General features: G+C 42.9%; 1 protein-coding gene across 2 annotated transcripts; it reads right to left on the minus strand.

Annotated features, from left to right (window-relative positions):
• Positions 1-1753: 1753 nt before the first annotated feature.
• Positions 1754-26951, minus strand: LOC142575259 (E3 ubiquitin-protein ligase DTX4-like). Of its 2 annotated transcripts, XR_012826617.1 has the most exons (11): positions 26587-26951; positions 26353-26498; positions 25763-25950; positions 23734-23808; positions 21942-22108; positions 18298-18362; positions 16506-16643; positions 12154-12405; positions 9250-9490; positions 4173-4378; positions 1754-2027 (listed from the first exon to the last, which is right to left on the minus strand). XR_012826617.1 is itself a non-coding variant. In XM_075684456.1 (10 exons), the coding sequence occupies exons 1-9, from the start codon at positions 26813-26815 to the stop codon at positions 9281-9283; spliced, it is 1470 nt and encodes a 489-aa protein (XP_075540571.1). In that variant the 5' UTR covers positions 26816-26951; the 3' UTR covers positions 1754-2027; positions 9250-9280. The 2 variants fall into 2 exon arrangements, 1 of the variants encoding a protein (XP_075540571.1); XM_075684456.1 differs by lacking the exon at positions 4173-4378.

The following is a 26951-nucleotide window of genomic DNA, read 5'->3' on the forward strand; positions in this document are numbered from 1 at the left end:
AGTCACTGGTGGTTCTGATGATTTAACCTGTTTCTATGACCTGCTGCGTGTGCACTAGAAATTGTGCAACTACCTATACAGTCATTGTGTTCGATAAAAATTTTAATTTGTGAGTGAAGCACTGCCCTGTCTGCTTTTCTGTAACCTTTTGTGTGTGGGCCAGTGCGCTTCAAGATCTGTTTCACATGAACTTTAACCAACCAGCCTGACTCGCCATCTTGTTGCTGCCAGTATATATTCACTGAGAGAGTTGAGAACGAGAGATGTAAAATTTCATGAAATATTGTGGGGCGTGAAAGAAACTGGTTTCTTTCATCCTTTTTTCAGAAAAATAAGAAAAACTGAAAAAAAAAGAGACGATTGCACACAGAGCTGTTAAATACCTGACACATTTATTTCTCTAACCGTGCGAAGATTATAATTGCCACATTATTGCATCACAAAAGGCCCAGCTGAGCTTATGGTTTCAAAATTTAGGCACAATTTTACGTCAAGGCATTGATTTCACGTCAAAGCGTCAAGACCAATATTTGTATCAATCTGTGTCTGATTCATTTCCGCTTGTCGCGTCGATGCCTCGCTGTGCAGTGGACAAAGCTTTCTGGACATTGAAGTTCGAGTGCACGTACACAAGTTTTTGCACACGATCCACTGGGAGCCTGTCGTGTAGCTTGGTGTGCACATTTCCAAACTCGGACCGGTTTCTTTCACATGCTGCAGAAGAAGGGGAATCTGCAGTACGCGACAGGCGAGGGGGCTCAAGGGCTGGTTGAAGCTAAGCCCCTGCCCTACTTGGATAAATCTATATAGGTGCTTCGCAGACTCCCAAACGCCTCCTTTCAACCAAACTTTTAGATACGTCGAAAGGAATCGCAGCATAACAGAAAAATTCTGTGGAGAAGCTCTTTTTTTTTTTTTAAATTTTATCCTGGTAGAAAAGAAAAGAAAAAAAAAACTGCCCCCCCCCCCCCCTGGAATTTTGAATGTTTTTTTCAACCGTTTACATCTCTATTAAGAACACCTGCTGTTCCTGATTTGGGCAGTGCCACTTGTCACTGTGCTTGTCAGCATAAATGACAAGTAAATAGCTAGTGTTCAACATACAGTACCATGCAGGATCACAACAGAGCTCTTTCCTAATCATTTCCTACTAGTACTCTCGTGTTTTGCCTTTGCCCAAATGGAAACATTAGTTATTTTTCAAAATGCCAAGTCCTAACTACGCACATTGGCACAGTATGATTTCATGCAAGGTCATCACTGAAACTGGATGCTTGTTAGATGCTTTATAAAACATAATAGCTGGTTGTTTGGGTTTGGGTTCACAAGACCAGCGTGCCATTATACTGGTGTACCACATTGAGGGAGAAGATGGCTAAACATTTAAGAAAAATGGTATTAGGCATCAGTTTATCATACAGCTCAGTGCGGCATGCAAATTATAACAATGGCATGCTTTCTGCTCTATATAACATTTAACTAACCTTGTTGAAAACGGCCTTTAACTGTCTTCCCTTATCACTCTTGCCCATCAAAAATATTTGTACTTGCCAAAAAAAAAAGAAAGAAAGATATCGGTTTGCTGCTCAGCTTTCAAAGGTGCAGGTCTACATGGCAAAGGGCAGCGAAAGGCACAGTGCATGCCAACAATGTTTCTAGAACAGCTGAAGCTCTAGCATTTTTGCATGGTACATCATCATCAGTGTGAGAAGAAATTGGCTGTGCCAGTAAGAGACAAGCAGACGCCTGCCAGTTGCACTTTCCACAACACCTCTTTATTGCAGACAAGAGGTAAAAATTCAGAACACAATTATTCCTTCTGTCTCAATGAAAGCGTCACCATAAAAGACAGCAGCAAACACCCCTAACAGATCACTTCAGTTTTTGCATGTACATCTTGCAGGTGCAACAGCCATTACAGTCTAAAAGCATTAAAAACTAATAGCTAAAATAAAATTTATGGTAAAAGTATGTTCCTGGACGATGCAGCAGGACATTGGCAGACAAGTTCTGTGTGCTGGTCTGTCCTGAAAAACACATAACGACGACAAAGTTGATGGTAGGATTCCCTGAAATGCATTAACACTCCACACCCAGGCACTAAACTAACCTGCATTACATAATGCAAATTCAGTGCCAAGTTTCTGCATCAAGGGCCTCAAATGCTATGGGTGCTATTTTACAAGTTAAACATATCAAAAAGCCATGTGAGGGTAGTGACCTTGTAACATGAGATGGAATTGCCACAGTGGACTGATCAATTGGCATGTTTATACAAAGACCAATTTCATGTTACAGCACTGTTAGTGATAAAAAAAAAGCGAGTGTCTCTGACATTGATACTGCAGCAACTAGAAATGGTTGAGTGTTTCATGCACATCACAGCAGTCAATCAAGAGCCCAAGGAGCAAAACGTTTGCCATGGCAGCATGTATTATAGTACTAGGTGCTTTTCTTAGAGTTAATAGAATTTTAAGAAATGACCTGTGACATATAGCACAAATCTACTCATTGAGTTGGATTGAATGAAAAGGCAGACTTGCACAACAAATCAAAATGTGTAACTGAAAAATTAGCAAAACATTACTAACCATGTTCATCAATAACTTTCTTTGGGCAAATGTTGCAATTAATGAATTGAAGGCAATGAGTTCTCGAGGCACATCCCCTTGGAATGAATGTTGAAACTAGCACCAGTTTGGAGATAAGTGCCATCAAACTTCCAGGAAGTATGCACTGTTCCAGTTAAGTTTTTAACAAAATGCCTTGTAATGCATTGAAGACTATAAAACTTGAATGCCAATATATTGCGTTGCACAATTTCAAAGCATGTGCCATCCTCAGAATTGGTTCCCAAATGGACATGCCTTGCAAACTTACCGGCTACGATTCATAAATTGCAAGACATGCTGCAACGCGAATAGCTTAAATTTTTATTAGCAAAAATTTGGGTAATTAAGAGAATTATGCATCTTGATTTCTGATGCAAATGTCTGCTTTTTAGAGCAGAATTGTGCTACATGCCACAGGACATGTAAGAAATAGTGCATCTGCCATCATAAAGCTTCCGAGCAGCCTTGGTGGCACTCGGATACAACTAATGTTCTGTAATATGTGGATCAGTGGTTGAAAATCCTCAATCATGTGTCGTAGGCCCTTTCTCTCAACAAGAGGGGCACCTTAAAAAAATGCTGATGCGTGACAACAGATTGTTAAGATAATAGACTCAATAAATCCTAACACCTTTACAACATCCTGGATGAAGGGAGGCAAGCCTTGGAACTCCCAAGATGTGTGCAACATAAAACTACACCACAAAATTACTTTCACAATTTCAAGAAGTATTCTAACAGTAAACCACAGCAGCCATGACACAAAAAATTTCAAAGAAAATTGTTGCTTTAAACTAGCAAGATGCTGTATTAAAAGAGAGCGCTAATGTCCGACTGAATGCAGCTGAGTGGTCCTTCATAGTTTTGCGCGGCATGTAATGAACCATAGCGGTACATGCTGCCTGAGCCAGCAAGCAGCAGCAACCTGTGCTGCCAACACCGCACGCCACCGGCAGGGCGTTGCCCTCGCCCCTCATGCAACACCTGGAGTGCTACTGTGGCAGCAGGTGTTCTCTTTCAACTGCCTTGTTCCGTCGAGGCGCACTCGTGCCGTGGCATCACAGCCAATGGGAACTTTGTCAAGGCGCGCTTGTGACGTGGCGTCGCAGCCAATGGGAATTTAGGTCACACGGCACCTAATTACTGCTGCAGGCACTGGCTCTTTTGCTCAATGAGCCATTTGACACTTTTGCATAAAAAAAATAAAGTCAAGGCAAACGTTTTAGGTGGCACAACGTACAAGTACGTAACTATGAAATTGGCCAGTGATATGCACTGCTGATATTGCTGTTATGCGTTTACTACCATGTATGGCTCAACTTGTAAGCTGCTATGGAAGCAAGTATTCTAGGCATGAAAGGAACTCGTTTTGTGTGGAAAGATTTTGCAAATATAGTAAACCCCCGTTAAAACAGGAAAACATTTCTAGATATGCAGAAGTTTTGAGATAAGAAACCTGCTGGCAGCATGTAGACCACATGAAGAGAGAGAGAGAGAAGAAGAAGACGAAAAAAAGAAAGAAAGACAAAGAAAAAGCTGACGCTACTACTTTCTGCACACCTTAGCAGACGGCCATGAGTGATGTAGAATGTGTGCCTCACTGTCATGCAAGTATGATGCAAGCATCCTTATCAAGCTGCGATCTTGCTGAAACACTGTGGGCTCGCATGCTGGCTTCCTTTCACGCCGGCTCAAAAGTGCCAATCACCTCGCTCAAGGCCAAGATCAGTATCCTGTGAACATATTGATGCGTCACTGACAGTGTCCTAAATGAGAGGGGGGAAAAATAGTGAAAGATACTTCGGATTCCAGATTACCACTACTGCAGAGGCTACAACAAAATGGCACGAAGCAGACAAGAAAATGAGCAAAGGTGTCCACGTAGTGGACATGTCCATTTCGTCTGCTACCGAAGTGCTGATTGGCTGGGGCGCTTGTCTCCTGCTGACACATACCCCAGCCCAGCCAAACACAAATTTAAGAAAAGAAAAGACTTTGACATGAGTGTACTAACAGTATTAACAGACACTTAAGTGGAAACATTGATAAGGTCACACTTTTCAATAGTTGCAGCATTTGCTAAAATCTTGGCACATGCATGTGTACCAAGAGTCATATCGCACTACTTAGCCAGTCTGATGACAACTGGCACTGCTGCTCGGTGCCACAATGTGCACATAGTTTCCTGATCGGTCTTTTTTGCCTTGTAAGTCTGAACTACCGCATACTGCAGCCAGTGGAGCCGATGCAGCGTCCTTAGTGGCCGCATGTGTTCGTATGAAACTCCCCAAAGTGGAAAGCAGTTTCGCTGCTACCAAATTCTAGCACTTTGTTTGCTAACAGAACTTGACCAGGGCCAATGCAAAATTTGTATCACTCTGAGGCTCATACGAGCTGTGATTATTTCACTGAGATTCTACTGTATCATTTTTATGCTATTCATTCACTTCTGAAAGTAAATGCACTCACACTTCTTGGTTGTGGTTAGTGTATGTCACTGTGTTAGCTTGCAGCGCAGGTCTAAGATACAGCTCACAAGGGTATGGAACGTCATGTTTGAATCTTGGGATGTCTTGATAGATGCAGTTTGATATGTATGTATAAAATAAAACCTCGTTAATATGCACCCATTTAACAAGTAATTTGGGTTCAAATATGGTCGCAACGAACCCCCCCCCATCCTGTTGCCATCGAATCTGATGCATTGGCTGACCGCTTAAGCCGTAGTCACTTGACGCATGCTAAATGGTTAGTGCGTGGAATCGGCGAAATGCTGTGCGTGCAGACCATAGATAGTGAAACTGTGGCACATGGATCTTTCCCGGACTGCAGTCGCCACCGATATTGACATCAAATCATGGTGGCTATGACATTTCCTGCGCCCATAGCTTCTAGCGCTCTTATGTCATCATCGTGAATGATGACGTGGATCGTGGCCCTTCCATATCCGATGCGGCTAGTGCGTTGACCGTTATAAGGGCATTTTCAGAGAAGTGAAAGTCAGATTTTTTAGGCCTGCTCGCAAATAAAGCTTGTCTCTGTGTGTGTTTGAGTGAGAATTAACATGTCTTTTTGGCCAGTAAGTCGATACAGTCAACGACTGAATTTTCGGACATGCCTGATATTTCGGACGTCTTGGCGGCACCGCCACGAGCCCCATAGGATCAATGTATAAGGACATCTGAAGTTTCGGACGCTCGAACCCCCCGCCGTCCAATTTTCCGGACTTTTTGACGGACGGAAGGTCTTTTGGCTCCTCGCGCAGCGCCCTTGCGAAGGAAATCCACTTGCAGCCGAAGCATATCACCGCTTTGAACCACAACTAGCCGAATCTAGCCGTCAAACACCGATTTGGTCTGGCCACGCTGGCTATGTTCATCCCCGTGGGAACAGCGACAGGACCTGATGGCATACCTATGAAATTGATTAGCATATTAGGCCAGAAAAGTAAATTAATATTACGACAACTTATTGAACAAATAGTAGTAGGGGGAGATGTTCCACAGGACTGGAAATCAAGCAGAATGATATTAGTGTACAAAGGTAAGGGAAGCAAGGACAACATTAAATCCTACAGGCCAATAACTATCACATCAGTCATATACAGAGTAGCAATGCAGATGGTGAAAAAGAGAATGGAGGAATGGGCAGAACGTGAAGAGATCTTGGGAGAACTGCAGAATGGATTTAGAAGGAACAGACGGCTAGATGATAATTTATTTGTTATAACACAGTGCATAGAGATAGCGACAGCCAGGCAGAAACTGCTATGGATAGCTTTTTTAGACATTAGAGGAGCCTATGATAATGTAAACCCAGAAAAGTTATGGAGCCAGTTGAGGGAATATGGTCTAGATAGAAAGATGATTGAGTTCCTACAACAAGTTTATACAGATAATGAGGTAGAGATAACATGGGAGGGGGAAACTACAAAGCCAGCTAAAATAAGAAGAGGTCTCAGGCAGGGCTGTCCATTGTCGCCTCTGCTGTTTATGATTTACATGAGCCAAATGGAAAAGAGACTAGAACAGAGCACAATAGGAACTGACATAAGCTATATGCTGGAAGGGCAGAAGGTAGCTCAAGTACTAGCCGGACTGATGTATGCAGATGATATTGTACTGCTTGCTGACACCCGAGTAGAGCTACAGGAACTAATGAACATATGTGGAGAGGAGGGAGAAAAATTGGGACTGCAATTCAGTAGAGAGAAGTCTGGGATAATAGTATACAATGAAGAAAGGGGGGAACCATTGGAAATACAAAGCACTAAGATTGATCATGTTGAAAAATACAAGTATTTGGGCATATGGCTAAACGAGGGCAAAAAGTACTTGGAAGAACAGGAAAAAATTATGATTGAAAAAGCGAAAAGGAACTCGGCTGTAATGAAACATAAGGCACTTTGGAACTATAATAGGTACGAGGTGGTTAGGGGCGTATGGAAAGGGGTTATGGTACCTGGCCTCACATTCGGAAATTCAGTACTGTGCATGAAATCGGAAGTTCAGGCATGCATGGAAACGAGACAGAGAAGTGTAGGCAGGTTGGCCTTAGGAGCACACGGGAACACCCCTAATGAGGGAGTGCAGGGGGACATGGGATGGATGTCATTCGAAGGTAGAGAGGTAATAAGTAAACTAAAATTTGAACAGAGACTCTCAGCACTGGAGGAAAAAAGGTGGGCAGGAAAAGTAAACAAATATCTGTACATGAAAACTTTGAACACAAAGTGGACACTCAGAACTAGGAAGCTGAGGAATAGATACCTACAGCCGAGGGAGGGGGTCCAACGTGGTTCTAGTGTGGGAAAGGAGGTGAAGGAGACGGAAAGAAAAATGTGGGAAGAAAGAATGCTCGGAAAGCCAGCGCTATCAATGTATAGGTCACAAAAACAGGAGATTAAGAGAGAGCTCTTATTTGATAACTCGCGGGGCAGCTCACTATTATTCGAAGCTAGGACAGGGGTTTTGAGAACGAAAACATACAGGGCTAAATTTGAAGACGTGGACCTTCGGTGCACAGCATGCGGAACCGAAATGGAAACCACTGAGCATATAGTGCTGAGATGCACAGACCTTCGCCCAACCCTGGCAGAGGGAACAGTGGCAGATATGGAAGGGGCATTAGGTTTTCCCGGGGAACGAGGGCAAATAGACGTGAAAAGAGTGGCAGTAACGAAGGGGAGGCTAGAGGATTGGTGGAGGAAGTCAAGGGATAGATAATACTATAAATCGGGGAGATAATGTTTCCTCTACTGTGTTAGATAGTTATTTTGGGGGGAGGAGGGGAGTGAAAACTAGGTTAAGGAAAAGAGGATATAAAGAAAGGGGAAAAAGAATAATAATAATAAAATAGGAAGGGGAGCAAAAGGCTAGGTGGCGCCAGCTGCCGCCCGTTACAAAGGGTATAGCTGCCATCCATCCATCCATCCATCCATCCGCACTTCCGCCTCCGGCAGAGTTTCCGGAGCGGCGCCATTTTGTTTGTTTGTTTGCGCAGGCCACGTTTTGGCTAGCGTGGTGTGTGGTTGTGCTGTTGTGTCAAGTGTGCTCTACGACGCTAGGCCTAGGTGCTTCGACGCTCGTCAGCGAACTCCACTGTTCGCAACTTGAGGATTTCGCTTGCCTTCGATGGCGCCCACTCCGTCTTCGTCGTCCTCGCCGATGGCATCGAAGCGTGGAAAGCAGTACCGTCGGACGACGTGATCAACAACCTCCGCTCTGCTGGGGTTTCCATACCCACGGAAATAACTTTTGAACAGTTTGTTGACGCTGACAACGAGCTCGACTTCCGCACAGAACTGACTGACGAGGAAATAGTCCGTCAGGTTATGGGGGATTCAGATGACTCCGATGTTGAAAATGAGGAGCCAATGCCTGCGCCGCCTACAGTGCCGAGTTGACGCGAGCACTGTTGACTGTTTCATCGGTGTACAGTGCTGACATGACCCTTGTTCAGATCGAGGCGAATACGATCGCATGCAACCGGAACGCCGTCAAAACAACAATCAACAAGTTCTTCAAGCCACTGCAGCAATAACACCGGCTGCCAGACGATGCACATGTGCATAATAAACCGGCAGTCGGCTGCATACAGAGTTTTTGAACGCCTCTTTTTATAGCCACTTCACTGATGCTGTGGCAGGGTTTCGGAAGCCTGTTACTTCGCCCTTTACCTCTAGATCTGAGAAAAAAAGAAAAAGGGTGCGTTTTTTTGCGTGCATTCATTTTTTCGGACTGCCTGAATTTTCGGACGTTTTTACGTTCCCTAGAGGGTCCGAAAAATCGGTCGTTGACTGTAGCTGCTCAACTGCCATTGTCAGTTAATTAGTGCATCGCTTAGTGGATACCTGATCGATGCTCCCTGCCAACTACTTATTAACAAGGTTTTACTGCAGTATTGCTTGCAGACATTTACATGAAATTTACAAAGAGATATTACCAGTGCTTGATACACGTCGGAAATATCCAGACATTGCAGGCTCAAATTTAGAGCACTGGTCACTATTACTTATTATTATTATTATTACTTATTGAAAACAGCGTAAAATAGGCATACAAACAAGGGGACGATACAAGTACCTTGTCTTTTGCACTGTTTTCAACAGAGAACAGGTGGGACGACATGAACTTACATCATAAAGAGTTGGTGCATTCAGATGCTTTCTAGTCAGCGACCCCATGCACTCGAAGCTCGGCAAAGAGGTTGTCCAGATAAGAAGGGTCCGGAAAACCATGCCCTGTGTGATTGGACCCACACTCAGTCTTGTGGTGAATCTCATTCCATGTCACAGTGTCTTGCTCTCCAGTGGTGGTCGACTGTCCAATGGTGAATATGAGCCTCCGGTCCCAGGCATCCACCAGAAGCTTCAGTGCCTGCAAGAAACCCCACCATCATGGTTTGAGGTTCAGCTTGCTGATGCACAATGCTTCAGATGGGCAAGCCTGATATGGGCAAGACTGATAGCAAGCAATAGCAGGCACACACTATGATGTTATGAAATTTATTAAGTCATCTGTCAGTATTAAATTTATTGGCACATGTGAAATTTTACCTTCTCCAATCCGCTATTGTTAAATGTGCAAGATAAACATAACCTCTTTAGGCACCAATTGTGTTGGTTGACATCTCAGTTTTAACACAGTTCTTGCAACTTTGGCACCATTAAAGACACATAGCAGCAGAATATATCTGGAAGCCAGAATTTTTCCATAAGCTTTTTTTACGTCCACAAATATAGAAAGCACACGTGACGTTTGAAAAATACATGAGGTGTGGGAACCATATTGGTTCTGAAAGCCAGAATTTTTCCATAAGCTTTTTTACGACCACAAATATAGAAAGCACACGTGACACTTTTGAAAAATACATGAGGTGTGGGAACCATATTGGTTAGTACAGGATCTGATTTGTGCTTGAGAAACAGCAAGCCACTTCAGAAATTTACCCTGACAAATCATCACTGTTAAAAACAGCATAAGTAGAGAACACATTACATGGTGACAAACCAATGTTGCAGAATACATGCAGGCGTTTATAGTGTAACACTTTTCACTGACACACTTGGAGCGTATTAATAAATTTTGGAGCACAGGTGCAACCAAACCGTCTGGAGATGTGTACCATTGTACACAAGACACAGGAAGATAAAGCAAGGGTACAAGAAATGATTAACTACTGCCAGACCACTCATGCAGCACACAGAAAAAAGCACCCAAGAAGACCACAAAGATTTGACCCTATGAAGGAGCGTTGCGTACAGGCAACACACCAGAAAAAAATTTTTCTTGCAGAGTTTTGGTTTTGTGTACAGTTGCTTTCTGTTAATTTGACCTAGGCGAGAACAGCGAAAATGATTGAATTACCTGGTGGGTTGAATTAAACAAGATGCAGAAGAAAAAAGACACCAAAACACACTGCTGATTAATTGGCCAGTATTTTCCCTATTCTAACGTGCCCCAGAATCAAGCGTACGCCTACTTGCTATGTGTCCGAAGTAGAAAGCTAAAGTAGAAAATACATTAAAGCTTCTAAACAAAGTAGAACTCTAACACGCACCCATTTTTTAAACAAGTAAAATGGGGAAAGGTCTAATATGTGTTGCACACTGGTGGCCGGCTTCCTAAAGTCAGTGTCACCGCAATACATCTGTGCTACGCATTGAAGCACACATATGCGATGGAGGCGGTTTTGGTATTGCGATTTATTGCAGCGTGCAGACAATTTTTGACCAAATTTTTCAGAAAAAAAGAAAAGGGCACACATTAGAATTGGGTAACTAGTGTAATCAGACATAAAGAGCTACGTTTATTCCCTGTAAATCCTCCTAGGACATGCCGAAAATAGGCATTTTTGATGGGAGATTGAAGTATGTTCCGACACATTCACTGTCCCCTAGGCTTTGCCGAGACAGACATTGTCACTAAAGGAGCCGCTCTTGGGGTCACCATAGGGGTCATGCACATGTGTGCTGACTGGTCAAGATCGAATTATTCCGCAAAGTCCAATCTTAGGATCGAAATAACAAATGTTTAAGCCAATAAACATGTATGGGCAGCGACCAGGACCTTCGGTCAGAATCGAAATAATCGAAAAATGTAGTTAACCAGAGTCGAATTAACAGGAGTGTGCAGTACACAGTTTCTCACCAAATGTCCTCAGCCAACAGTGAATGACAGGCAGCAAGTGTTGTTTGTTGCATTAGAGCAGGAACAAAGGATGAGGAATAAGTCTGGCACATGATGCGACTTTTTCTTTTTTATAGCATGGTCAGAAGAAAAAGACCGATGCAAGACACCCGCCTGCAGTGGTATCACACCAATAATGTAGAGGACATGCAATGTACACCTCTCTTTCACATCTGTCAAGAACTCTCTGTACAAGCTCCCCATGCAGCCATAAGTGGCTAGGGGTGAAGCTCGCTTCTGCCTGGTTTTGTCGACCTTAATTGCTTAAGAAGTTTCTGCAAAATATATTTTTTAAATTTCATTGAATATCCTTATTCTTCATGTATTCTACATATTTTGATTAAAAATGAACATTTCTGTCCAAATGTACTGTACAGGTTCCATGACCAACTCAGTGAAGTTGGCTCACCAAGCTAAGCAGAGCTACCATGGTTCTGCCCATGCTCAGCATTCCCACACTAAGTGCCAGTGCTTATGCACCAATAAGGAATAACACTGAATGCTATCATAGTGATACACTGACTTGACAGCCCCTTATGGAACAAAGGACACAAATAAATGTATGTACACAAAGCTGCATGCATCCTTTCTCCTATGCCCTTAATCCTTTTTTATTCAAGTCAACGTGTTCAAGCCACAAGCCCGAACTCTCAAGCTATCATAATGACACACCATGGAATCTCACAATGATGGCTTTTGCTATATGTGTGGAGCTTTCTGTTTCTTGTGGGCTCGCTCGGCTGACAGTTTGGACAAACGAACCTCCGAGACAAGAGCATGTGTTGCATGCACAAGGGTGTGAAATTTGTTACAGGCTTCCAGCATCCATGTGTACATGTGATGCACCTCACCTTTCGGCCTTGATCATTGTTGGGCAGATATCCATGCCTAGGGAATCCTCTCGCAGTGTACGGCATGCCAGGCCGTGGGTGCTCTGGTCCTTGAACTCCAGAAGGGATGTGGTATGTGATCTGAATGGTGCCACAGCCCTCATAGCCAGGGAGTGTGAAAGGCAGCACTTGGAAGTTCATGATACCTGGTGGCTGGTTGCCTTGTTTCACTCCATATATGGCCTTGCACACAGGACACTGCAGGTAGCTTGTCTGCAACACAAACATGCAATGTGAATCGTGCGTTTCCTTGTGCAATGTGAATTGCACAATGTCCTTCCTTTGGATTAGCACTGAACAAAATGATACAACTGAACAAAAAAGAAACACTGAAGAGTTGATTACAAAGCATGAGTGATCCACAAACTGATTCCTAAAAAAATGCACTAAGTGAGAGACAGTGACATGTATCCAGCAAGTTGAGCCACTAACATAAGCTAGTTGAGCCAGTAACCACCTTAATTTATGCCTATACAATTCAAGTATGCATGAAGTAGGGCTCCGGAAGATACCAAAATTACTTTTTCAGAGCAGCTGAATTTTTCAGAGCTCTGTTTGGCAGCTCCTGAGCTAGGACTTACACAGCGGAGGAGTTGAAGTGGTACCCTGCAGGCCCAAAAACAGTAATTTTAGAGCATAAGACTGTGCTGATACGTTCTAAGAACACTAAAACAGTGCTCTCCATTATAAGGGAAAATGGCACATTTGTCACTGTATCAGAGAGACCTAGAATAATAATACAGGTGGTAGTGATTAGTACAAAAATTTACACTATGTGACGTAGCTTTTGAGCATACATGCAATTTTCCAGGCACAATAAAGACAACAAACAAAGCAGCCAATGAGTAAGGTAGATGCAAAATGCGAAGTTTCTGCAGGGATCGATTTTACTTGTACAGTTGACCTCTGTTAACCCTTTTAGTGTAGAATTTTTTTTTGGAGGTGACGCAACCCCATGTCGAGTTTTTCTCACAGATACGTATTATCAAACAAACACAAGGGTTTAATTTTGGTTATGCAGAAGGGAAAAATGACATGGATAATGGCAAATGCAATCTTGGAATGGTCCTCACATTGCTATTTGACAAAAGGAATAAAATGTGCAGCAGACTCAAAAACAGAATTGTTCTCAGTACTTTTTCATGGCGTCAGGATCGGAATCCGACACAGTTGAAGTTGTCTCTTCTTTGGATGACAAGCTGTCATCTTCTGAGATCGAGCCTGACTCATATTCAGAGTTGAAACAGCAACTGATTCGATCAACAGTTGAAAGTCCCACGCCAAGCAGCCATTTCAAAGCAATCATGAAGCAGCACTCAAGAAAGGAGTGCTTTCATTTATTCGAAATCAACCAGATAAAGCAAAGAGAGCAATAGATGAAACAGAGCAACAGATGAAAGAGATACGACATAGGGCAGAGACATCCTCGAGGAAGCGCACCGATGAAAGGAGCACCCTGAGCACTGGAAAGAAGGCATGCTGTAGAGAACACAACTGACGGACGGACGAGCGGACACACACACACACACACACACACACACGAAAAGAACCTCTATAAACATACGACAGAGGGCAGAAACCTGCTAGAGTGATGGCCTTGCACTACAGTATGAATATTTGAATGGAGAAGCGCCACTTCAGTGGTATACAAAGTCTGGGAGCTAGAGCTGCCCCTCACATCTGCAGACGCGTCTGCTCTGTGTGGAGCAACCACACTCATGACGGGGCAACGTTTCGCAGCCAGTAACAAAAACCCACACCAAGCTAACCGAGAGAGAGGGGAAAATATGCTTATAGAAATATAAAACACATGGCAGAATCGCCTCGGGGCTTTCGAAGTTCACGTTACTGCGCACATCTACGTAGGGATTGTACCGGTATGTCAGCGACGTGGCAAGGCAGAAATGCAAAAACGTACTAGTATGCCAGCGACACTGAAAGGGTTAGTTTGACCCTGGCGGGAGCAACAAAATCAGTCGAATTAAACAAGAGGCAGAATAACACCAAATTGCACCGCTTATTCATTTAGCAGAATTCGCTCCCACTCAAGCACATCTCCAAATCAAACGCACACCCACTTTTTAAGGGCTCGAAGTATAAGTTGTGCGTGCACCTCACCTTTTAGCAAGAAAAATGTAGCATGCCTCCGATTCTGGCAATAAAGCAAAAAAATAAAAAAGCAATACTAGTGAACCTTGCCTTCACAGAATGGAAATTTATTTACTTGATGTCCATCATCATCACTCCCATGCAGCACTTTATCACTCACTATGTACCGCAACATAGCCTTCGTACGGTTCATAGCACGCTTGATATTCTGCACTTATTATACGACTCCACAACAATCGAAAACGAGATGGTGGCCCATACCAAACCACTTCACAGTTAGTTCTGTGAAGCATGTAATTCTGCAGAATGCCAAGAACACACAACATGATTTATCACCATTAGTTTAACATGTAAAATAACTCCTCGTTTGAATGCACTTTTGCAGTCTGTGGAGATGCCCGACTCTCACACGTCCCCTGATATGTTGTTTTCTCGCATAGCTCCCATCTCCTGTAATCCGGCTTCACCGTGTGGCTTTACTGTGGTGGTCACTGTACCTGCAGGTTAGTATGAGAGATGGCACGAGTGTTGCTTTGCTAACGCCACCTAACGGCGGGGTTACTTAGGCGTAAAAAGGAGAAGGCTGTTCCTCTTTGGCTCAGGATCAGCAAGCGGCGTGGACGATCTACGCATGCGCTGATCCATGTTTCTGCGAGACTGTCTTGCTAAGCCTACCCCGGAATGGGCAAACACGATCGTTCGAACGCATCACCGTTCGCGTCACCGTACGCGCGAACAACAAGGCATTGGTGTCCAGCATGGGGCGAACATATTCACTCGTCATTCGGTCATGGTGAGTCGGACTTACGCGATTTGTCCAGCGCCCATCGGCATGTTTTGTGGATAGCAACTCGGCTAGCAGGCATTAGTCTATGAAAGGTGCAATAAATACCCTTGTGATTGTTTGCACTACTGTGTTGTTGTTCCTTTGTCCCAAGAGCACGGGTGAGAATCCCACACGTCAGACTCAAACCGGTGCATTGTCGTCGTCATGCTATGCAAGACCTGGTTCTCTCACCATCAATGGCCGCTGGCAATGGCGATGACACTGGCTAGGCCGACAGTAGGCTATGAGGGGTTTTGGTTTCGTATCGGACTGCACTACCCAAGCATTTTAGGATAAATTTTTTGGGGAACAAAAGAGAGAGAGGAGTGCGTGATAGAATCGGGTGAGTACTGCAATATTTAATTGTTAGCTATCTCTTTACCTTTAAACTCCTTTTAGGGAAGACCGCAAATAGGTGTTCTTTGGCGGTAGATGACATGTTCAACACATTTACTGTACCCAAGTGCCACCAAAAAGATGCTGTCGCTATTTCAGTCACCAATGCTGTCACCATAGGGGTATTGTGTGTGCACAATGATTAGCCAAGCTCGAATTATCTAGCGAAGGCTAATTTCAGGATCTAATAAAGTTTGGTCCCATAGAAATATATGCGCTGGCCAGGACCTTCAGTTGGTATCAAATAAACCAAAAAATCTACTTAGCTGGAGTTGAATTTTAACAGAAGTTTACTATATTGCAATCCAGGACATCATGACTAAGACAAGGCTTGGTATTAATATGGGCCATAAATTTTGTTTTGCTTTTATTAAACTAAAATGACTAAACTAAAAAGTTTTAGTTTTCTTTCACAGGCTTTCTGGTGGAATAAATTGGCTAGCTTAGTGATGAGCACTAACAAAGCACCAGAAAAGCACAATATGCCATGTAGTTTAGACATCATTTGACAGCCTGCAGATCTTTTAAGTTTGAATGCAAACTGAGTGCACTATAAGACCATCAAACAATTGAAAACACTGCTTGTTACTCGAACCATGAAATGCTTAAGTGTCACTAACAGAACTCATTCAAGTGTTCACACAGTCTGTTTTTCCTAAAAAATAGTGTTCCCACATTGCCTTTGCTGTCACTGCCTGTTGAAGCATGGTATGGCGTCATGGCAATGTGCAACATACTGTCATCAAGCCCCACCAGAAAGCAATGTTCATGTATAACCTGCACCTGTACTTTGAACTTTAAGAATGATTAAATTTCTAGAGTGGGTTAAATGCAAGAAAATATAATCTGTTACAGTGACAAGTGTGACAACAACCAAACCAAATGCAGAGTGGTCATCAAGCAGATGGAGGGAGCAAAACAATGTATGTATTATAACATTGAGGATGTACTGCTCCAGTGGTTCAACAACGCAGTAACTCACCTTTGGATTGCTTTTATACATAGCTGCAAGGCAGGCATAATGGAAATAATGTGTACAGTGGGAAAGGCGCACCACCCGGCCACAGCTGTTGTAGGATGAGGAGGCGACCAATGGCTCACAACAGATGCTGCAATCCTCCTAAAAGAAACAACAAAATTGAGAAACAGTATGTGACAAGCAGGGTTTGGAAAAAAAGGAGGGGATGAGAAAGCTCCCTGGGAGAGGCATGATGTTACTTTGATATGTAGTAGGTGTTATTGCAAAAGCTTAGAAGAAAGAAATAACAATGGCAAAACTTTGATGAAAGCCAAATTAGTGTTCCGATAAATTTTGGGTGGCTGTAGTTTAATGTCCTGGAGCTATGAGAGGCACCATGATGGAGAGGGCACTCTAGATTTACTTTGACCATCAGGGAGCATACCCAATGTGTAGAACACGAATGTTTTTGCATTCTGTCCTCATCGAAATGAGGCTGCCTTGGCTAGACAAATGAACCCCCATGCTCATGCTCTGCAAGCTGATCAGTTTTATTCAGACAGGTACCTTCCTATGCTTTGACACAATGAATCCCTCAGCATAGCAATAACATTCATTATCACTTCAATGTGGGTATAAAGTAAATTTTTAAGTTCCTTCATAAATCAGAGGCACTCAATGTTCAAAAGCTGCAATGTGGGCTTTGAGGGTCAGGCTCCAGATCAATTTTGAACAACCGGGGTTCCTTGAAAAAAATTTTTTTTTTAAATGTGGTTTTACATACTAAAACCACGAACTGATTATGAGGCATGCCGTAGTGGGGGACTCCAGAAATTTGGACCAACTGGTGTTCTTTATCGTGCACCTAACTCTAAGTACACAGGCGTTTTTGCATTTCGCCCCCATCAAAATGTGGCCGCCATGGCCAGGATTCGATCCCGCGACCTGTTGCTTAGCAGCTCAACACCACAGCCACTAAGCAACTATGGCGGCTAATGGGATTCCCACATCTAGGTACATGAGTGGCTTTATGTTTAACTCCCCTCCTTAATGCAGCTGTCCTAGCTAGGACTTCGTGCTCAGCATCTGAATTCCATATACACTGACTTGCATAAGCAGTTGCTGCATGCTACTTATGGATGAAATTGAAAGTGAAAGAAAGGGTCAACTTGGTGAAAACTGTAATTTCAATTTGTTGGTGAATATAGTTGGTGAAGATCACCCTTGATACACATGTCTTCTTTTTAGTAGCCGAGTTTGCTATTTTTATATTTAAACTACGAAAATAAAGAAAAAGGTTGACAAGCTAGGTTGGTCGTTACAGGAAGGGTAGCATTCATCTACTAAATGGGCAAAAATATGCATTTTTCATGTGAACTGGACAGATTCAGTTTATAGAATAGGCAGTTATTCAAAGCAAATCAAGTCAAACCTCATTATAACAAAGTTACATCTGATACAAAAACACCTTCGTTACACCAGTTTTTTGTTATAGGCATATATTTGTTACATGCTGATATCGCTGATAAACATTTTAGATGTACTTTATGATATCCAATAAATCATATTATACATGTTCACTATGTTGCGGTTAAATTGTATCAAACACTGTTTACAAGTTCAGGGCAATAATGTGTGGACCACAAGCAATTTTGGAAAGAGTCACTGTAGTAACCATGGTCTGAGTCGGCTACTTCCAAGTGCTGGACGTTTTAAGCAGGTTATGTTTGCAGAAGACATGTTGAACTAGGAAAAAATGAAAAAGAAGAATCAAATTATTTTTCATCTGAGGAGAAAGCCTGCTGCAATGACTTACTGCTGGAACTGTTCCCGTGACATCAATAATGTGCCTTGCCAAGAACTCCTCAGGTTCAGGAGTATCTGCATGAAAACGTGGAAACTTACCGAGGCGAAAAGGAACAGTCCCTTCACAACACAAGCATCACAAACGCTCCAGAAACAGTTCAGACAGTGTCTTGCCAAAAAGGCTTTAGTGACCTTAATTTAATTGAAATAACATTGGACTTGCCTCTACCATTAAGAGGAATATCAAAAAAGAAAATCCAGGACAACAAAGGCGAGTATAACAACATGAACGTAGAGCTCGAAGCATTTTCAATATACTAGTTTTATTACCGCCTTTCTTCAATCAGTCTGTAATTTAGAACTGGGCACTCTTCGGGGACAAAATGTCCTTGCTTATTAACCGATGTATCTCATTTATCAATGATAACTCAAACCCTTGGCTCACCAAATCTTTTTGCAAACATAGAAACAGGAAAAACTGTTTGTGCTGTAATGCGAGGTGCGCTGGTACACCTTTTGCTTGGGAACACAAACAGTGCTTGACCAGCTACTGTTCTGCAATATGCATTGCCAAAGATAAATATTTCCATAACGATTTGCCTTCCCTTTTTGCAAAATAATTCAAAGAAATTCTGGTGCTTCACATCTCCTGACCAAGGTACTAACCAGCCATCATTTCTGGATGAAAACAACCTTCTCTCAGATTCTGAGAGTTCTTCTACATTTAGTACATCTTTATCATCTGTATTCACTCGGGAAGATCATTCCTATGTGCCATATCTACCTGAACACAACTACCAGTACATGCAGTTCATTGAAATCAAAGTGGATGGTATCGCATGTCAAATTAAGTACCTTGAGGCACCTTCATCAGCCAGTATTGATGATATTAACACTTAGATGCGAAAAAATACCCTTTTCATATCCAGCACCATACTATACATCTTTCAACAGTCGCTGTCATCTGGACAACTGCCAGACAACTGGAAAATTGCTAAATACCCATTTTTAAATCCAGAAATGAGAATCCACCTGAAAACTACCATCTGATATCCCTCACACGCATTTGCTGTAAACTTTTTGAGCATGTAATCGCCTCCCATGTCTACAATCACATGGAAACTAACAATTTCTTTTTTTCCAAACCAGCAAAGATTCAGGAACGGTGTGTCACACAAAACACAACTACTGGAATTCACTAGTGACCTTCATTTCAACATGAACAATGGCCTACAGACAGATTCCATCTTTCTTGATTTTGCCAAAGCTTTCGATTGTGTCGTCCATTGCCACCTTATTTCTAAATTATCTGCCCTTCAATTAGAATTCCTCCCTTTATCATGGCTTTGGAATATCCTCTCTTCACAAGCAGTTCACAACAGCGAATAAGTCTTCCTCTCACTCTTGCTACGTCTATTCTGGCATTCCACAGGCAGCGTTCTAGGCCGGCTTGTTTTCTTGGTCTATATATAAATGACCTGCCAGATAACATATCAAGTATTAGAATCTTTGATGATGACTACATTATACAGCCCAATAAGCTGTCCCGATGACCATTTGATTGGGACCATCTGATCCTTCAAGACGACCTTAACATTATCTCTAAGTGGGTTAACACCTGGCTCACGACCCTAAATACTAAAAAATGTAAAATTATTTATTTGGGACGTAAGCGTGATATTTCTAGGTTGTCGTACCACATACAAGGGGACAAGCTGTCCCGGGCATCTTATAAATATCTCAGCATTTACCTTACAATAGGCCTCTCCTGGTTTGATCACACCACTACTGCCTGCAAAAGCCTCAAAACCATTAGGGTATTTCTGCCGCAACCTCTGTCATTGTCTCTCTAATATTCACAAATTATCCCATCTAACTTTCGTCCACCCACAACTTGAATATGCCTCATCTGTTTGGTCCCCTCCCGCTCATTATCAAATTAACATGCTTTAAGTAGTTCAGAACAAAGCCGCCCATTACATTTCAAGGAACTATGACAGTCATTCAAGTGTGACTCAGCTTAAGCTCGATCATTCCCTTCAACCATTTGCTATTCGCCGTCGAATGTCTCCCCCATGCCTGTTTCACAACTACGTCTACAGCAACAAAATAGCCTTCATTTCAACTTGAACTTGAGCTTTTCACAAGATGCAGGCTACATAATCACCTCAGCTTCAAGAGCATCTTTGGTAACAAGAACGCTTTTAACACATCTGCGCTTCCACAAGCCATCTGCATGTGGAATGATCTTCCTGGTGACATCGCTTCTGATACTAACCTAAATATGTTTCGCCACAAGCTTGAGGTGCATTTTTTTTTTGCAATAGCACTGCAACATGGTTTCGTCATTCAAATGCTTAATTTGTTTATTTTGTGATGTGTTGCATTTTCTTCTTCACTTGCGCTCAAGTGCTCTTTTAGTGCTTATTTCACAAATGTATTCATTTCCCCCCCTTTTTTTCTGTTCACGTCCATTGGAACCTTGTTTTGTATTTTGCAATTTACTTTGTTGTATTGTGTTTTGATGTTTCTTGTTCACTTGCTCAGTAACCCTGTTCTACCCCCTTTACTCAATGCCCTTTGGGCCTGTCAGGCGATTTTAAATAAATAAATAAATAAATAAATAAATAAATAAATAAATAAATATATTAATAAATAAATATCAACAACCTGAACAGGGTGTCAGTTATACTTGCCAAGGTGTCACAATCTATGTGGAAAGGTCTGCGATTCAAGAAACCAGTTTACATTCTTGAAAGAAATGTTAAGCATAAAATGTATTCTGTGGAGTGGCCATAGATATGTTGTTCAATTACCGGAGGCCCACCTATGACAAAGACACATATTCATGGGCTTAATGGCTCAAGAATCAAACCACAGGTGAGTGCTGCAATCATGCAGACCTCAAGTGTTGCCAAATGCGAGCACATTTTTTGCTAGGACATAAGCAGTGCATGTGATATGAAGGTCCAGTCGTAGCAAGTGGCAAGTGACTGGGTCCCGCATCTGCGGTCTTGAACAGCGGCGCCACATATGGCTAGACTGAGCTAGTTCACTGCAAGGACTGCCTTAGGCCTAGACAGAGGAGCCCGCCACTCTTTTCTCAATTACGAGTGCACACGTGCTCTAATTACCACTGCTATGTGGATGTAGCAATACGTAGTCAATAATTTGTGGGAATTTAAATCTCGAAACTGCACCGTCAGTGGGATATGATCGCTGTTGTAGTAGAGACGTTCAGATTAATTTTGTGCTTGCTGGCGTATTCTACACCCATCAGAATACAGCCACAGCGGCCGTGATGCAATCTCGTGAATTTGTGGTCTGTAGCAGAATGCCAGTTAATAAGCCACTGTGGTTAAGTAGCACATCCTCAAATCCAAGTCATGGTTGCAGAGGAATTGTTTCATATACTGAATGCTCTGGCAAATGTAGTTCAATGTAGGTACAGAATGCTTGCATATTATTTTTTTTTTCCTTTTTTACGTTAAATAGCCAAGGGAATCAGCCAATAGAGACAATATTCTGAAACACCTCAGTTTAGATACCTCAATTGGCAGGCTCAGCTATGTAACACTTCTCACTAGCATGCTAGAAATGCAGCTTTTCCAGGCATTGATGTTCACATCTAATGAGAATCCTAATACTGCACACCTTGCACGGAATCGGTCCATGAATTGTTGGGTAGCTTTATGCCATCAAGAGAATTACAGCCCTCTGTCTTCAGACTCTTGGTGTCTGATGCACCTTCTGATGTACATGGAATTCCAGCAAAAGAAGCAGTATGGTTGCTTCTTCGTCCCTTGCGTTTTTTTGGAAAACTGAAATACAAAGGCGTAAACATGGCCGGTGATATACAGTCAAACCCCACTACAATGAATGCTGCTTTAACGAAATTTCCGCTACAATGAAGTGTTTTCAACTCCCCAAGAGAGGTTCGTAGGAGTTACTGCATAACATATTCCCGCCGCAGTGAACTCTTCCATGTGCTGTTCTGCTTCAATGAAATTTTCTTCTGGAATAGTGCTGCGCTTTAGAATTTGTTTACCATGTAGGAAGCAGAAACCTGAAAACCCTGCACATCTCGGCCCATAAAAAGATTTGAACGAAGTTGAAATAATGGGTTGGCTCCACCATGAACTGCCGCCAATCACTGCATCAGTTTCATATCCTGCAATTCTGCGAGTGCATATTCTGCGGCAATCACTTTTGGCGATACTATCGCCTCAGCCGTCAGGTGCGCGCTGATTGGCTGGTTGGGCACTACGTCACGCAAAGACAATAGTATTGCCGAAAGTGACGGTCGCAGAATACGTCGCCAGTACACTGTACGAGGGTGTAGCCACTTTACTGGTAATTGCCCAAATGCGGAGGCCGCCACTGTTCGATGGTGATGAGGATGGACCTCCTTTGCTGACAGCTGAAATAGGTGCATGTACTACAAAGGGCCTGTATCGCAGCAATTTGAATGCGTATGGGACCACGCAATAATGCACGCTCCTGCTTCGTTGGAATGGTCCTGCTGCCATTGAGTGTATTCTTATTCTGCTGCACCTAACCAGAAAATCTTCGTAAGAAGCCCACCGACTATGGACAGCCACCGTCACTGGCGTTGCTGGGAGACAGCAGGCCTTGTGCTTAGTTTGATCAGCACTTTGACGTCCGGACAATTACGTCCTGTTTAAATGACAATATGGTTGCATTTATCGGCGCCACTGATAGCGAAGAGCAAGCCAGATACAAATGGTCACTTAAGCGAAACCTTTCCTGTGTTTTGTCAATTTCGTTTTAGTGGGATTTGAGTGCATAAGTGCACATTAATGCTTTTCCCCACAAGCACTTTTGTTTTCATGGCCATGACAGTAGCGTCAAGAACACAGAATAAAGTTGGAGCTATTTTCCAGCTGGTGATATCAGCATTCTGGTTTGTTGCATATTTGGAGTTAACATGATAGAAAAGCAATGCACCCCATTTAGGCCAATATTTAATGTGCACAAAGTACTATTTAACAGAACACGCAGACTGAAAAAACAAAAAGAAATCTGCAAAAGTGTAATTTCTGGTTATTTCATTGTTTACACGTTTATGTGCGAGACTGTCAGAACATTAAGTTGCAGCTGCAAAACAAATGAAGATCTTAAATTTCCTGCTAAATACTCAAGAGTTAGTGAACTAGTCTCATTTTAGGCAGATAATCACACTAACCACTGGGGGATCCAGAAGGGGAGAGGGGGAGGGTTGCCTGTGAGACACGCCTGCTGACAGTAGTAAGCTTTCAGACCAAGGACCCTCCCCCATATTCTGTATGCTTCTATAAAGGCCCTCTCCTAGAGGCTATCCTGGATTCTCCCCTGATACTAACGCTCTTTCTCTTCAATGAAATTTCACAGAGTGAGTCTAATGTCATCTGCAAAACACAAATAGTCCAAATAATTTGATACTTACATTTGTGCAATCACTGTAACATCAGAAGAGTTGCTATCGCTTACAGGAGGCGTCAGTTCCATTGGGTTTGCTTTCCTGTTGTGTGACAAGGTGACAGCATTCATATGTTGCTTACTTAAGACAGAATGTAATACAAGAAAATATCAGAATGGCACACAAGCCTTTCTGAAAGTACTTCAAAACTAGACGAGCCATTGCCCATTCTCTTTAAATACATTGAGTACTGAAATTCTCAAGCAATGGTTTCTTAAAGTGGGAACTGTGAGACATAGGTGGTTTATGAAGGCACTATCTTTTGTTAAGTGGTGAGCAATGACACCAGTAATGAATTGCTCACTCTTTATGCCTTAACTACCACATGTAGCTTCATCATTTAACTACATGCAAAGGATGCTGCCAGAAGCATAACGAAACTGAAGCACATTTAAAACAAATTCTACCAAATGGGTCAGAAAATTTTTGAGCACCTGCCGTATAGAATAATATAGCATTTCTTGTTGACACAAAATGGCAGTCAAAGGAGATCAGCTAGGTGAAAAACTAGTCAAATAATATATGCATAAACTACTTCAATTTGTTTCAAGCTTTGTTATACTGTTAATTGAAAAATATTTCGGAGGAAATTGCATCTATAAACCCAATAAATGTAGGTAACATTGTTCATTATCGTTGTTGGTAAGAAATCAGGAGTATGGCGGAACCCTGTTGGGTAGGGATGAAACATGATGAAAGATGGCAAATTTTGTTGTTGATAAGTACTTTTTCGATGAGAAAGCTGCAGTGGGAACTATACATCTGAGAACTATCTATCCACGATCAATCCCTATTAGAAAAGTGGCAGCTACATAACAAGGAAAAAGAAGCAAAAGCGCAAGTAAGGTGTGGTGAGAAATGGCTAGCCATGGTTCGGACCCGGGACTTCTCTACACTGGCACCCCGCAGATGGGGCCCTGGCTATGTTGAGAGCGCCCACTTCACTCACCTCCAGCAGTCATGCTACCTGGACCTCACCTGGAGGCGTGTGATTGAGGAACACAACAGCAATGGCAGCCACTCCTTCGAATAGCTGTAGGAGTGGATTCAGGACCAGAAAGGCAAGGGCAAGGTGGGCTGCTTTGACACGAGAGATAGTGAAGAATTGTACAACTATGTGCTGCTGCTAAATGTATGGGCTGGTTGATCACCATGGATGGGTGCTGTGTTCCAGATGTGTGCCGCTATGGATTGCACGAACGTGCAACTGAGCGGTCGATTAATTGTTCATTATGAAGTACCCGTACACTGTTAATGAGCCTCAACAAAGTTCGTACTGAAGACAGGAAGAAACTGCATGCTCTCTGCAATCGAAACACCGGTGCTGCACCTCGAGACAATACACGCAAGTGCTGCATCCTTGCTGGATGAGTCTGCTTGAATATGTTGCCCAGTGATCAATGGATGTGCCAATACGTTCAGGGAGCTAGGCAGCTTGAGAGCCTGTGGGCATCTGGAACACCTATGCCTGGCATGGGGGTGTTGCTCATCTCACCTCCCTGCATCTGGTCTCATGTGCCAGGAAGCAAACCTCCAGCCAGTGAGGTGTGTTTTCATATTTACTCTGCTACGATACCACACCTCACCTGCGGCCTCAATGAAGAGGGGAGAACACTGTGGGAACTATATGTCTGAGAATTATCTATTCAAGGGTGATCCCTTCTAGGAAAGTGGCAGTGACATCACAAGAAGCAAGCCATACAAGCATGGAGCGGCCCAAAAGGCTAGTCGGGGTTTAGACTCAGTACTTCTCTACGTGGCATATAACAAGCAGTCGAGGTCCCAATTGATAAAGGAGGGGAAAATACTCCTCTTCATGGCACTCTATACACAAGCAGTTTATTTTCTGACTTTTAGAATTTGGATTTGAACGGCAGCTCTGAAGGTGAACCATTGATACGGATGTGAAAAGAAAGGTAAGAAATGTAGCAACAGCATTTCACTGTTTACCTTGACAGTTGTTTACAAGCTCAAAAGAATATATATTGTGCACAACCTTTCGGGGACATTCAGGTTGACTTCTGGACATGTGATGGCGTCAGGTGCCAGTGGGTAATTTTTTCCTTCAACTCTTCGAATGACGCGGCAGAAACTTGTGAAGTTGTTCCTTTGATGCATGGTTGTGAATTCCACAGTGTATATGCATTCAGGATAGTGGTCTTGCAAGTTAATCTTGGGCAGCCCCTAAACACAATAATGATAGCATGATAGTGAAAACACTTTGGTTTAAATATAGGCGCTAATATTTATACTAAACGTTCTCCATGCATTTCAACAAGACTAATGAGCAATTCACAAGAAAGTAGCCCCAACATTTCACACAAAAACAAGTTATGATTACTTCATCATGTCAATTCAAACACGGTGGTTGCTATATTTTTTTCTCAAGATTCGCTAATGCTGAGAGTGACCGATGTCCTTGCTGCTTGTTGACTACACTGCTGTAACAGGACACCAGTGTTAATGTGATGCGGGGCATTTTGACCACAACAAACTGATATCGCTTCTGAACAAGGGACATCATTAAACAGATCGGTCTGGTAGGATGTTGCATGCAACTAATTTAGAAACGAAAATTTGACATACGTGTTCCTTGGCTTTTTCAATGAGGCAAGAGAGATGCACGCTGTAAGGATACCACTTTCCGCTGTTCGTTCGCCATTCCCAGTTGACACCTTTCGCTGGGGCGCTGTCAAGAGGATATAGATTCCTTCGTACCGGGGAAGCAGCACCTGCAATTTCGTCACGCACCGTCACACTTACAACTGGCATCAGGCTACAGCACGTGTAGTGAAAGTCACGGACATGATCTGCGCTTACAGTGATCCTGTTCGTCGCCAAAGACTTGCTGCATTTTCACGACATCGACAAAGTGAGCTTTGACACCTCTGCACGAGATGTCAATCGGTACTTTCGTCTCATCCTTGCTTTCCGATTTGATCCTCGCCCGTTCAAGCTTTTCGCAGGCGTCCGGCGGGTACGCCGTCCATGTTCCCGAGAAGCGTACATATTCCCATACAGCTACAGATAGCGTTACAGCAGTAGCCATAATCCAATGTTCTCTGCGGCCTATTAAAACTTCATAAAATCGTCCGCTAACGTTTAAAATCTTTCACTCCGCACACACGGCACGGCCTGGTTTCACGGCCAGAGCTCCACCATCGCGCGGCTACCCTTGTTTTTGT

This window comes from Dermacentor variabilis, chromosome 3 (assembly GCF_050947875.1).
Source record: "Dermacentor variabilis isolate Ectoservices chromosome 3, ASM5094787v1, whole genome shotgun sequence".
NCBI lineage: Eukaryota > Metazoa > Arthropoda > Arachnida > Ixodida > Ixodidae > Dermacentor > Dermacentor variabilis.